This window comes from Bos indicus x Bos taurus, chromosome 21 (assembly GCF_003369695.1).
Source record: "Bos indicus x Bos taurus breed Angus x Brahman F1 hybrid chromosome 21, Bos_hybrid_MaternalHap_v2.0, whole genome shotgun sequence".
NCBI lineage: Eukaryota > Metazoa > Chordata > Mammalia > Artiodactyla > Bovidae > Bos > Bos indicus x Bos taurus.
In genome coordinates, this window is record NC_040096.1 from 56,071,022 (window position 1) to 56,084,274 (window position 13,253).

The 13,253-nt window shown below is 50.0% G+C and overlaps 1 protein-coding gene across 3 annotated transcripts in view; it reads right to left on the minus strand.

The window, feature by feature from the left end:
• CCDC88C (coiled-coil domain containing 88C) overlaps positions 1–13,253 on the minus strand; it is a 147,375-nt gene that overhangs the window by 76,623 nt on the left and 57,499 nt on the right. For all 3 annotated transcript variants that reach the window (XM_027522094.1, XM_027522093.1, XM_027522095.1), the window contains one exon: positions 6,074–6,143. In XM_027522094.1, coding sequence (XP_027377895.1) covers positions 6,074–6,143 — 70 coding nt within the window. The remainder of the gene's footprint in view (positions 1–6,073; positions 6,144–13,253) is intronic.

Sequence of the window (13,253 nt, forward strand, 5' to 3'; positions counted from 1 at the left end):
CTTGGGAGCGATCAGCAATTCACAAGTCTGAAACCCACTACCGAGCTTGGATACAAACCTTGGAAGACAACACAGTGCCCTCTTCCAGCATGACTGCTCTATGATTCATCGCAGAAATTAATTTGCTAACACCCTGGCTTCTTGTCAGAGCAATCTAGTCTTTTTCATGTGGGTAGCACGGTGACAAGCCTGGCTGCAGAGAAATCAGGGTGTGGCGCTCTGGCAAGCACTTTACAGATGCTGCAGACACTGGGATCCCTTGGTTCTCATGTAGAATACACTCTTCAATAAACCAGGTAAATATGTTTCATGGAAGCATAGCCAGCCAGGCAAGGGTGCGAGCAGCTTCCAGTGCAGCATCACCAGCCTAGGGCAGCCACACACGTGGTGCTGAGCAGAGGTCGACTCTCATTTGACCCTGACCACTGACACTTGACAGTTTTATCTGTGGGAGCACGTGGCTAACATCAGTAAGGAGCACTAGCTTGATGGAAGAGGGAAGTGGGGACAGGACAGACAAGTAGATAAAGTCCGTCTCCAGCGCTTACGCTCTACTTATTTGGCACCTACTACGTGCCAGGCACTACTCTAGATACTTAGAAGACACTGGCGGGGACTTCCCTGGTGGCCCAGTGGCTGAGATTTTTGCACGCCGCAACAAAGATCAAAGATCCCACGTGCCACAACTAAGACATGGCAGAGCCAATCAATCAATCAATAAAAACTATTAAAAAAAACCCCAAAACCACACAAGACATTGGCAACAACAACAAATCCCCTAAAATTCCTGCCTTCGTGACAGATTACATCCTAGAAGGGGAAAAAACAAGCAATGGGGGAAAAAAACAAGCAATGCAGCAGACAGGGAAAAATAAGTAAATGAGAGAGCGTCCTGGAGGGTGATAAATGTTATGAAAGAAAAGAAGGCAAAGCAGGATGAGAGAACAGAAGTCCCAGGGAGAAGGAGGATACAGCTACACACAGGGAGGTCATCAGGATGGGGTGCACTGAGAAGGTGACATCTGAGCAATGACTTGAAGGATCTATTCCTTTTTCCAGTAGTCACATATGGATGCGAGAGTTGGACCATAAAGAAAGCTGAGCGCCAAAGAATTGATGCTTTTGAACTGTGGTGTTGGAGAAGACTCTTGAGAGTCCCTTGGACTGCAAGGAGATCCAACCAGTCCATCCTAAAGGACATCAGTCCTGAATATTCATTGGAAAAACTGACGCTGAAGCTGAAACTCCAATACTTTGGCCATCTGATGCAAAGAACTGACTCATTTGAAAAGACCCTGATGCTGAGAAAGATTGAAGGCGGGAGGGAAAGGGTACAAGAGAGGATGAGATGGTTGGATGGCATCATTGACTCAATGTACTTGAGTTTGAGTAAGCTCCAGGAGTTGGTGATGGACAGGGAAGCCTGGCATGCTGTAGTCCATAGGGTTGCAGAGAGTGGGACACGACTGAGTGACTGAACTGAAGTGATTCCTGTGAATATCTGGGAAAAGCATTTCAGGCCAAGGGAACAGAGTTAGAAGGCCACCCAGGTGCTAGGCAGGAGAAGGATGGTGGCGGCTGGAACCAGGGGGGCAGCGGGGCAGGAGGAGAGAAGAGTGCGGCTCTGGTGCAGGTAGAGCCAGGGCACCTGCCTGAGGGATGGGAGTGGGGTCGGAGAGAAGGATCAGACGTGGCCGCCTGGAAACAAGACGAAGGACAGCCTGCGACACCAGTCCCGGCAGCCTGCACTTGGCCCAGCCGCCGGGGAAGGCTCTTCTGCTGTGCACCCGTGGACGAACGTGAGAGGCCTACAGCAGGGTCCAGGGGACCCCAGGCCAGGCTCCAAGAAGTGGGGTCCACAGTAATGAGGCGCCAGACAAGATGCTTCCCCAGGGACAGGTATCCAAGGAGACGGGAGCAAAATCACGCAGTCAGAGAGGAAATGCAGAGATGATTCGAGGTACAGACAGGAAAGCAGAGAATGGGGACTGGAGGCCAGGAGGGCAGCCACTGAGGACAGATTTTTAAATATATGAAGTCTTTTCTCATATTCACTGAACTGCCCTTGAATCCCACCTGAGGTAGGGAAAAAAGAGAACATCTTTTGTCTGTTGGGTGCAGGATGACAGACATACAGAAACATCTCATAGTGTGAGTCGTGCCATCTCCCTTGTTTAGGTCAGAGGGAGGGGGACAAGTGATTGGTGTTCTGGGATCACTCAGTGTCACTGTGTGTGTGACTGTGTGTGTGTGTCTCTCCATGGAGGTGCATTTACCAAAACCAAAAACTAACCCCAAACTGAAATGTTATAAATGACGGTACAGTGTCAGCATCAGCTAAAAAGAACACAGGTGTGCTCCTGAGCTGGATGACAAAATTTGTTTAAAAAAAAAAAAAAAAAGCCCCCCATCCACCCCTTCTAGGCAACCACACAAGAAAGAAACCAACTTTATTCTTTATTTTAAATGAAGCCCCAAATGCTTCACCCACCTACTTTTAAAATTTAAAACAGAAAACACCATTCCACAAATGTGTCTCGGGCACTCATGTTTGCTTCTTCTTGCTGGTGCCTATCCCCTGACAACCTTCTTGCTCTCAGAGTTCCCCTGAGACTCCTGTCAAAACCTACCCATGCGTGCTCCCAGCTCTCATCCCTCCAGCCTCGCTCTGGGGGAGGCAGCCCCTCCCCTCTCGGCAGAAGCCGCCGTCAGTCAGCCCTGCCTGCCGGGGGCCCTCTCAGATTGCCGCACTGGGTGGAATTCTCGTCCTTAACTTTCCCAGAGGTCCCCGTCTCATCTTAACTTCTCCATTGAACTGGGGCCGGAACCTCTTCGACTGATATATGTTGATTCCATACGGCCCTAGGGACTTGGAGACATTCCATTCACCTGTCCGTTTAAAGGGCTTCCCTGGTGGCTCAGACGTTAAAGAATCTGCCTGCAATGCAGGAGACCTGGGTTCGATCCCTGGGTCAGGAAGATCCCCTGGAGGAGAGCATGGCAACCCACTCCAGTATTGCCTGGAGAATCCCCATGGACAGAGGAGCCTGGTGGGCTACAGTCCATGGGGTTGCAAAGAGTCAGACACGACTGAGTTTAAAATCCATTAAATTTTAAACTGAGTTTAAAATCAGCTTCCCGAGAGTGTTCTCAAACTGGATTGTGAGGAAGGCTGTACCACTTTGTACATTTATGGGGGGGAAAAAATCACTAAACTGTATACTTAAAATAGGTGAATTTCAGTCTTCCCTGACGGACCAGTAACTAAGATTTCACGCTCCCAGTGCAGGGGGTACAGGTTCAACCCCCAGTGGGGGAAGATCCCACATGCTATGTGGAGTGGCCAAAAAAAAAAAAGGTTAATTTTATGGTATGCAAATTATATCTTAATAAAGCTATTTAAAAATCAGTGTCCACATCTTCGCAGGTGTTTCTGTTCACTGCCAGACTCGAGGTGGGACCTGGGTTCCCTGCATGTGGACAGTCTCTCTCCCCATGTGATTCAGAGAGGCTGGAACAGAGAGGCTCTGAAGGCAGGGCTGGAGCCAGGGTTCTGGTGAGCAGAGGTGCCTTCTGGAGAAGGGGCCCCCCACAGCAGTAGGAAGGGACGGGCCAGCACAGGAAGGTGGCAAACCACGCAGTGTGATGGGGTGATGGGTGACACGGTGGGGGAGGAAGACGTGTTTAGCACGAGAATGACTCATAAATGTTAGTTGCTCAATCGTGTCCAACTCTTTGTGACCCCATGGACTGTAGCCCACCAGGCTCCTCTGTCCATGGGGATTCTCCAGGCAAGATACTGGAGTGGGTTGCCATGCCCTCCTCCAGGGAATCTTCCTGAACCAGGGATCAAACCTGGGTCTCCTGCAGTGTTTTACGATCTGAGCCACCAGATTAACTCATACGTCACTGTCATTTTTGTAGGTCAAAATGGTTAAACACTGGCAATTGCCTGAGCTGTTCATGTGGGATAAGGACCAGGGCTCAGGCCCAGGGTTCAGGTGGAACAAACTCCCACTCAAACTCCCCTCTGCTCATGGGTCAAGTGGCTGAGGGCCTGTCACTTCGACCCTGCCATTCTCTCATCTATAAATGCGACGGCACGGCCACACCCCAGAAGCACATTTTTACTTCCGCTTTTAAATGCACGTCTGGTGCCTAGCACACGCTGGGTCCCGAGTGTTCAAGCAGGGAGGGACCTTCTTTCCTGCTCCTCTGCTTTCCTCTCCTCATCTGACAACGCTGTCTCTAGAGCAGGTGGAACAGCAGAACTATGCCTGAACCACCAACCTCTCTGGGCACCTCTCTCTTAATACCAGTCCCCCAAATAAGGCAGGACAAGCAGCACAGTTCTGCTAAGCAAAGCAGTCCCTCATTTTCCTCATGTTACTGCTGAAACACGAGAGAGTCCCAGCTGTCCCTGGTGCCCGGGGCTGCATCTGGCATCCCCTACCTGGTGGTTTAATCATAAGTCATGTCTGACTCTTGCAACCCCGTGGACTGTAAACAGCCAGGCTCCTCTGTGCATGGGGTTCGCCAGGAAAGAATACTGGAGTGGATTGCCATTTCCTTCTACCTAGGGGAACCATGAAATAAAGCCAGAAAACAAATGGCTCCAGGGCAGAGCCAAGGACAGCGCAAACCAAGGGCTCCCTGTTCCTAACACAGCAAGTAGAGAAGGGCGTTACTGCCAGGGGCTGCCAGGTGGGTCTGGGTGTACCCTGAAGAGCCAATGTGATGCTCATGGGCCGGTGGCACTGAAGATGAACAGGAGATCAAAGAAACCCTTTCCTTGGGCTCTTGCAGAGAACAGGGGAGTGGGGTCCAAGAAGGACCCCTCCCCATGAGCAAAGTGATTTCATGCTCAGCTTCCCTTGACCCAGTGCCCCCAGAAGCTGCTGCTGCTGCTTTCAGGGCCAGGGCTCCTCGACGAGGAACATCCTCGGCGGGTCACAAGGTGTACCGCTCCTCTGTGCTCCAGACGACCTGAGCTCACGTGGACGGGCTCCCCTGAGAGCAGGTCGAGGAGGTACCCGCAGAGGCAAGCTTCAGCTCCTCCCGCAAAAGCCTCTCATGGTGGGATCCTTCCCGCATGCCCTGACCCCACACCCAGTCCAGGAGGCTCCCAAGGTCTCCACGGGAACCAGGGGAGTCCCAGCCAGCAGGCACATCTGTCCCTGGGGCCCACAAGTTTCCATCCACGAGCCACAGGTTCAGGTCAACACTCAAGACCATGGAGGGGAGGAAAGGAAGCACCCCGTTCAACTCACAGTGCATTAATCCTCAGGTTGGAGCTAAGCTCTGGCTTTCTGTGAGGTGTCCGGAAGGACATTTTAGGCTTTCAAAGTCATACCAAGTGTCCAAGACCAGGACTCAGGACCTTACCCGCTCGGGCCCCAGAGACCAGCGGGAGACGTGAGAACGGATGTGTGACAGGGGGTCCCAGTGAATGTGCATGGGGCAAATAAAGCGGCACAGGATGCCAGCGGAAGGATGTTAGTTCCCTCCAAAGACTCTCTCCCAGGTGGCTCAGAGGCTAAAGGATCTGCCTTCAAGACAGGGGACCTGGGTTCGATCCCTGGGTCGGGAAGATCCCCTGGAGGACAGCATGGCAACCCACTCCAGTATTCTTGCCTGGAGAATCCCCATGGGCAGAGGAGCCTGGTGGGGTACATTCCATGGGGTTGAAAAGAGTCAGACACGACTGAGCGACTAACACTTTCCCTTTCAAAGATTTTTTCTTGTCAATAGAGACCACACCCCATGATGGTACGAGGAGAGACCCCTGGGTGGTGCGGGAGCCACCATATTACTTCAGCCCCACAGACCAAGGAAGCAGTGGCCTCACCTGCCTTGGGACTCCCATCTGAGCGGTCGTGAGGATATATTCTTAAGGAAGAAACGTGCTCTTGGCGTAAAGCCTTGGGGTTATAAGCCCATCCTTTACAATCATACCCAAATGAGCACGTGTTTTCACTGTGCTGGCTCCAGGCTGGCAGCCAGAGCTCTGCCTCCAACAGCTGCCCAGGGCACAGCCCAGGCTCCAAGGGGGGCGAGGGCGGCCTCCACTCACCAGACAGCGGGTCTTTGCCAATCATCAAGACATTAGGCAAATTCATGACGATCAGCTGCTGGAGAACTTCCTATGGAAACAAAGGGGAAAGGATGCCATTAAGAACAGAAAACAAAATAAAGACTGATTAAGAAAATTACAGTGTACCAAGAAACTGGAGGAGTGTGCAGCCATTATGAAAACAGTTGCTATGAAAATACTATATATATATAATAGAAAGGAAAACGTAAGATATAAATAAATGAAAAATCCAAACAGCTAACTGTGCTTCTGCCTTGATTATTACTAAATAAAAATTATGTCTGCATTTGTACAGATACTTTGGGGGGAAAGAAGATATATTAGATGCTATATTAGTAGGACTAGCAGTGAGTTTCTTTTAAAGGATGTCTTTATTTTTATTGTATGATTTGCTTGTGCAACTAAAAAATGCAGAATAAACATTAAAAGGGCTTCCCTTGTGGCTCAGCTGGTAAAGAACCTGCCTGCAATGCAGGAGACCTGGGTTCGATCCCTGTGTTGGGAAGATCCCCTGGAGAAGGGAAAGGCTACCCACTCCAGTATTCTGGCCTGGAGAATTCCATGGACTGTATAGTCCATGGGGTTGCAAAGAGTCAGACACAACTGAGCAACTTTCACTTTCACTTTGAAACATTAAAAGAGATGTTACTGAGTCTTTACAAACTGACAATTCAGGATTCTGGCATTCAGTATGTCTTTGGTACAAGCTGTAAATAAAGACACTTCTCTTTTTTCAGCAGTGACTTCCCTGTTGCTGTCGTTCAGTCACTCAGTAATGTCCAACTCTCTGTGACCCCATGGACTGGAGCACGCAGTCCTTCCCTGGGGGAGGGATAAGTCAGAGCTAATCTGAAGCCCCCACACACACCCCCAGAGACGTGGCACACAGGAGATGCCCAGCCTCCTGCCCTCACACCAAGGGTCCCTGAAGGAAGGCCCAGGCACCAGCCATCGACATGCCCCCTTGTCGTGGGGGTTTTAATAAGTTCCCATCCGAGTGTGCTGGCCCACCACTCACATTTCCCAGAGTACTTCTCAGGGCAGGTTGGTCTTCCCTGCCCACATGTGCCTTGTTTCTCACAAACCCAGAAGATAAAATATCTAATTCTACAGAAGACAAGCAAGGCAGTAGGATTCAGTAATATTCTTGGTCTTGCAAAAGTGGTCACCATAGAAACTCTTGACCAACAAAGCTCCGCTTACGCCTTTAAAAAAAATGTTTCCATTGAGAGACAACTTTTTTTCCAGCAGTCACTCTACTGCATGGCGTGAGGACTCTCTGAATTCAGGACACTGCCAACCAGCGCTTATGAATTAAAAGGGGACAGTGAACACAATTGGCTAATCCCGCAGGGCCCAGCTGATCACCTCGGAGCTCTCTGAATCCTCAGATGGGAATGGCAGCCTTGGCAAGCTCGCCAGGAGAGGCCGACACCGTCACAGTCTCAGCTACAGACTGTGCTGAGTGCTGCTGCAGCTGCTGATTTCCAACACCCTCTGAAAGGCGTTCAGGGTGGAGAGGAGAAGGGAGGCACTCTGTGCTTGGGGGAAAAACTGGCAGGAGGGGTCTTCAAATAATTAGGTATTTTCAGGAGCTGATTTTCTGAGCCCAATTCTTATATCTCCCCATGTCTAGAAAAGCACAAAAATCCTTCACAGTGACAACCGTTCCTCATGACTAGCAGAAAGCTTTACCAGACTAGCAGAAGCCTTCTGGAAAAAATATGTGCTTGACTGCGTGTACTCCCCCTTCACCCAAATCACGTATACAATGACCTCCCCCTACCCTGCCTCTTTGGAGCAGCTTCTCAGAGCTATCTGAGGTGCTGTCTCCCAGGCTGCAGTCCTCACTCTGCCCCAAGAAAAAGTTAATTATCAGACTCAGTGCACGTTTTTAAAGTCGACAACAGAATGTGCAAAATGAACTGCTCCACCCTCCTTATTATCTTTCCATGGCTCCCACCACACCAGAAATTGAGGAGGTGTACCCCACTCCCAAACACTCCGGGCCCCTCTGTGCTCAGTGTTGGAGGACATCTTTCTTTACGATCTGAGGTCACATGTCACTGCATCTGAGACGGCCAGTGTTTTCTCAAGCCAAGTCTCAGTGTTGGGCAGAGTCTGAGTTGTGTAACAGCCTCAGCCTTCCTTCAGGGCTTGGAAAAGTCAAGGCAGTCTCTCTCAACTGGATGTGCTCACCAAAGGATTCCGCAGTAGCACCCTCGGGCAAAACACACACAGCCAGTAAAATCAGATAAATCCACTCCCAGCAAAAGGAGGGACTCCCAGCCAAGTCAGCCGTTCTGTCACGGCTTCCCTGGTGGCTCAGGCAGTAAATAATCTGTCTGCAATGCAACAGCCCCGGTTCGACCCCTGGATCGGAAAGATCCCCTGGAGAAGGAAACGGCAACCCACTCCAGTATACAGTCCATGGGGTTGCCAAGAGTCAGACTGACTTAGGGACTAAACCACCAAGAACTGCTAAGTCACATCAAAACTAAGTCACTTTAACTTGGGGACATTCAATAAATAATAACATTGCTAGCAATGTCACGGAGTCCCTATCTGGTCTCAATGCTAAACTCAAGTGCTCAGCCCAACTTCTAGAAGATTTCCTTGTTATCACTGTCAACCAACTACATTCCCTTCTGGAGTCTTGGCTGGTTTCTGCTCTGCTGTGGTGCAAGTGTCTGGAGCACCAGCCCTATTATCAGGGTGCTTGAAGAGGGTGCACATGTTTATAAAGGAAATTTGTTGTTGTTCAGTGATTCAGTCGTGTCCGACTCTTTGCGACCATGGACTGCAGCACCCAGGCTTCCCTGTCCTTCACTATTTCCCAGAGTTTGCTCAAACTCATGTCCATTGAGTTGATGGTACCATCCAACCATCTCATTCTCTGTCGGCCCCCTTTCCTGCCTTCAATCTTTCCCTGCATCAGGGTCTTTTCCAATGAGTCGGCTCTTTGTATTAAGTGGCCAAAGTATTGGAACTTTAGCTTCAGTCCTTCCAAAGAATATTTAGGACTGATTTCCTTTAGGATTGGCTGGTTTGATCTCCCTACTGTCCAAGGGACTCTCAAGAGTCTTCTCCAACACCACAGTTCAAAAACTTCCATTCTTTGGCATTCAGCCTTTTTTATGGTACAACTCTCACATCCATACTTTACTACTGGATAAACCATAGCTTTGACTAGACAGACCTTTGTTGGCAAAGTGATGTCTCTGCTTTTTAATAAGTTGTCTAGGTTGGTCATAACTTTTCTTCCAAGAAGCAAGCGTCTTTTAATTTCATGGCTGCAGACCATCTGCAGTGATTTTGGAGCCCCCAAAATTAAAGTCTGTCACTGTTTCTATTGTTTCCCCATCTATTTGCCATTTAGTGATGGGACCAGATGCCATGATCTCAGTTTTTTGAATGCTGAGTTTTAAGGCAGCTTTTTCACTGTCCTCTTTCACCTTCATCAAGAGGTTCTTTAGTTCCCCTTCACTTTCTGCCATTAGGTTGGTGTCATCTGTATATCTGAAGTTACTGATATTTCTCCTGGCAATCCTGATTTCAGCTTGAGCTTCATGCAGCCTGGCACTCTGCATGATGTACTCTGCATGTAAGTTAAATAAATAGGGTGACATTATACAGCCTTGACGTACTCCTTTTCCGATTTGGAACCAGTCTGTTGTTCCATGTTCGGTTCTAACTGTTGCTTCTTGATCTACATACAGGTTTCTCAGGAGGCAGGTCTGGTGGTCTGGTATTCCCATCTCTTTAAGAATTTTCCACAGTTTGTTATGAAGCAGATACAGAATGTGAAATCATCTTGAAGGTCTCTGCAGTAATGTAAAGCTGAATTTTTATGCTAACGATAACCTAAGCAAAAGACTGCTGGGAAATACTTCTGGGAAATCCATGTATTCTCCTTCTAAACCTGGAAGTTTAATTTTATCTAATTTGGGCTTTCTAATTTTCCCACAATATGTATGTATCACTTGCACAGTTAGGAAGTAATGTTTCATGAACAATGTTTTATTGATGTGTTCCTTTCAAAGCCTCATGGGTCTCCTAAGATTTAATCCTGTGGCCCAAAATACCTCTAAGATCTTAATTGTTCCCCCCGAAGGACCATTAATCGTATTCCAGCAAAAATAGCCTCGGAGGTTTGAGTACCACGGTGAGAACTGTCTAGCAGAAATACATGAGAAACGTTCATTTCGAATGTTCTTTATACCTGAGGCTGATTGATGTTGATGTATGGCAGAGGCCAACACAATATTGTAAAGCTGTTATCCCCCCAATTTAAAAAAAGAAAAGTAAAAAGAAACAAATGACAACATACAAATAATATACCTTAATTAAACCAACATTTCCAAAATATTATTGCTTCACCACCGAATCAACATAAAACCATGAAAGAGATGATTTGATTTCACACTTTTTTTCACACTAAGTCTTTGAAATCCACTGTGTAGTTTACACTCGCAGCACATCAGAATTTGAATGCCAAACTGTCATTGGAAACATGATCTGAATAAGTAGATTCGCACACCCAAGTTGTTCCAAACACACTTACAGTTCTTCCAATAACTGAATTCCAGAATTGGTTTTTCAATCTAAGTAAATGAAAAATTCACTTCCTCTGTCACACACCAGCCACATTCTGGAGGCGGCACCAGCCACATGTGGCTAGTGGCCGTCATGCTCCACAACACCGGAGACAGGGGAGCCAAGCAAATGCGTCTCCTCGGGGTGGCGGGGCCTCCAGGGCGACAGGCCAGGCCCTCATCTAGTGGGGACGTGAGGAGGCTGCTGACGAATGGACCCTCCCGCCTGCTACTCAGAACAGAAGGCCACTGTGGAGACCGCAGCTGACACTGGCCTGCTGGGCGGGCGATGGCCACACCCCCCCTGGCTGCAGGGGGTGGACGAGTACGGAGATGTGCTCTGGGCAGTCCTCAGATCTGCCAACAAGCCTTCCTGGGGCCACACGGGCTTCTGTGAAGGCAAAACAAAGGCCACTGTCGCATTCTGAGGCCGCGATGAGGGACGAGGGCACACACAAGCCTTGCGGCCTCTCATGTCACCCCATCCTTCTTGTGGCCTGACAGTGGGAGGGAAGAGTCAGGCCTGGGGCGCTGCCATCGCAGAGACCCCCTCCCTCCGCAGAGAACTGGGCTCGGGCCAGTGAAGGGGGAGGGTGCAGGCGAGAGGGATTTAAGCACCGAGATCCAGAGCAGACTTTGTACACCCCTCCCCTCTCTGTCCTGCACCTCCTTTAGATTTGTTCTGAGATGCTAGGATAAGATGTGGGGGAAACCCCAGATTTCCCTTTTCCTAAGCGAAACTGCACTAACTGCGTCTTGGAAGGACCTCGTTGCTAACCACTTTAAACAAACAAAAAGAAAAGTCACAAAAGTAGGTCAGAGGAGGGTGGCAGCACTTGGATTCTCAGCAGCAAGGGGCTGGGGCTAGAGAGGGCTTTGTAACGTAAAAGGGGAAAGAGCCCACTGGACCTCATCCAGGCTGCAAACCTGAAATTTAGGAGAAACGATGGTTTTGAACTGTGGTGTTGGAGAAGGCTCTTGAGAGTACCTTGGACTGCAAGGAGTCCATCCTAAAGTCATCCTAAATGAACATCAGTCCTGGTGTTCATAAGAAGGACTGATGCTGAAGCTGAAATTCCAATACTTTGGCCACCTCATGCGAAGAACTGACTCATTGGAAAAGATCCTGATGGTGGAAAGACTGAAGACGAGAAGAGAAGGGGATGACAGAGGATGAGATGGTTGGATGGCATCACCGACTTGATGGACATGAGTTTGAGTGAGCTCCTGGAGTTGATGATGGACAGGGAAGCCTGGCATGCTGCAGTCCATGGGGTTGCAAACAGTCGGACACGATTGAGTGACTGAACTGAACTGATCAACTCCAAAGCTCCTTCCAGGGCTGTGTCGACACAAACAAGGCCCGACACCTTGGGGAAGGACAGACTGAGCAGGACGGTCTCCAGGAAGCGTCTGGCACCCCAGCTGGGGGTCCCAGCGGCAGCATCTGGCTTCACACCGTGTCAATAAGCTCAGAGACTCCGACTGCCCTCGGACTGCCAGTTTCCTGATCCAGACTCTCTGGCGGCCACCTGGGGGGAGTGGCAAGGGGCCGTCTGGAAGCCAGGGCACTGGCTCCCAGGGGTCACAGGTGAGAGAAGCTCTCAGAACCAGGAAGTCAAGGGGAAGGAAGATACTCCCTTCCTCCTAGAATCCTCTTAGGACAAGTACAGATGTATCCAATGGGGAAAATCCAGGACACGGGACAGGGTGCTCCGCTTCAGGCTTCACCAGTGACAGGGCTCTGCCATGTGGCAGGAAGGACAATACAAGAGGGGGACAGCAGACTCCAGAGGCACCTGGCGTGCACAGAACTGAGATGTGATCACAGCTACACAAGTGGCCGTCGTGGTGGTGGGACCTCCTGGCCTCCCCACAGCAAACACGACCAGCACCCGGGCTCATGGCTTCACTGAGCCCACGATGCCAAACCCCTCAGCCCATGATGCCAAGCACTTGAGCTTACGATGCCAAATGCTTGACCCCATGAGTGAACACTGCTCCCAACACAGGGCCCCGGCTGCCATTCCAGGCTGGCTCCAGGGGTCACCTGAGCCCTCGTCATCCCTCCTGTTACCAGCCTTCACACAGGCCAGCGCTTCAAGTAACAAATGTCCTCCTTCCCAAACTCGCTCAAACCTCACTCCCCCCAAGGGAGCTTTGCAGTTTCCCGACTGCCTGCACTTTACAGATGTCGGCAGTGCTAAGTCTTAGGATAACAAGATGGGGCTTTGTCATTGCCCTCTGGAGGAGGGTGTCTCTGAGAGAGGTGGGAGTGGAGGGGAGGGGAGGCAGAGGCCAGGGGCAGCACAGCAGGGGCTTGGAGGGATCCCAGGGCAGGCCTGGATGCCTCAGTCTACCGGGTCTGTCCCTCGGGCCCGAAGTAACCGGTGGCTCCCAGAGCTGGAGTTCAGTGAGGCTCATTTCCAGCACGTCACTCAGTGGGCTCCATTAGGTCCCTGTGGGGTCAGGCCTCCTAATTCCTTTCTAGCCAGTCTCTATCCAGAACTTATAAATAGTGCACCCACTCAGTCATGGCAGACAAACGTCTTGGAAGCCCTCAA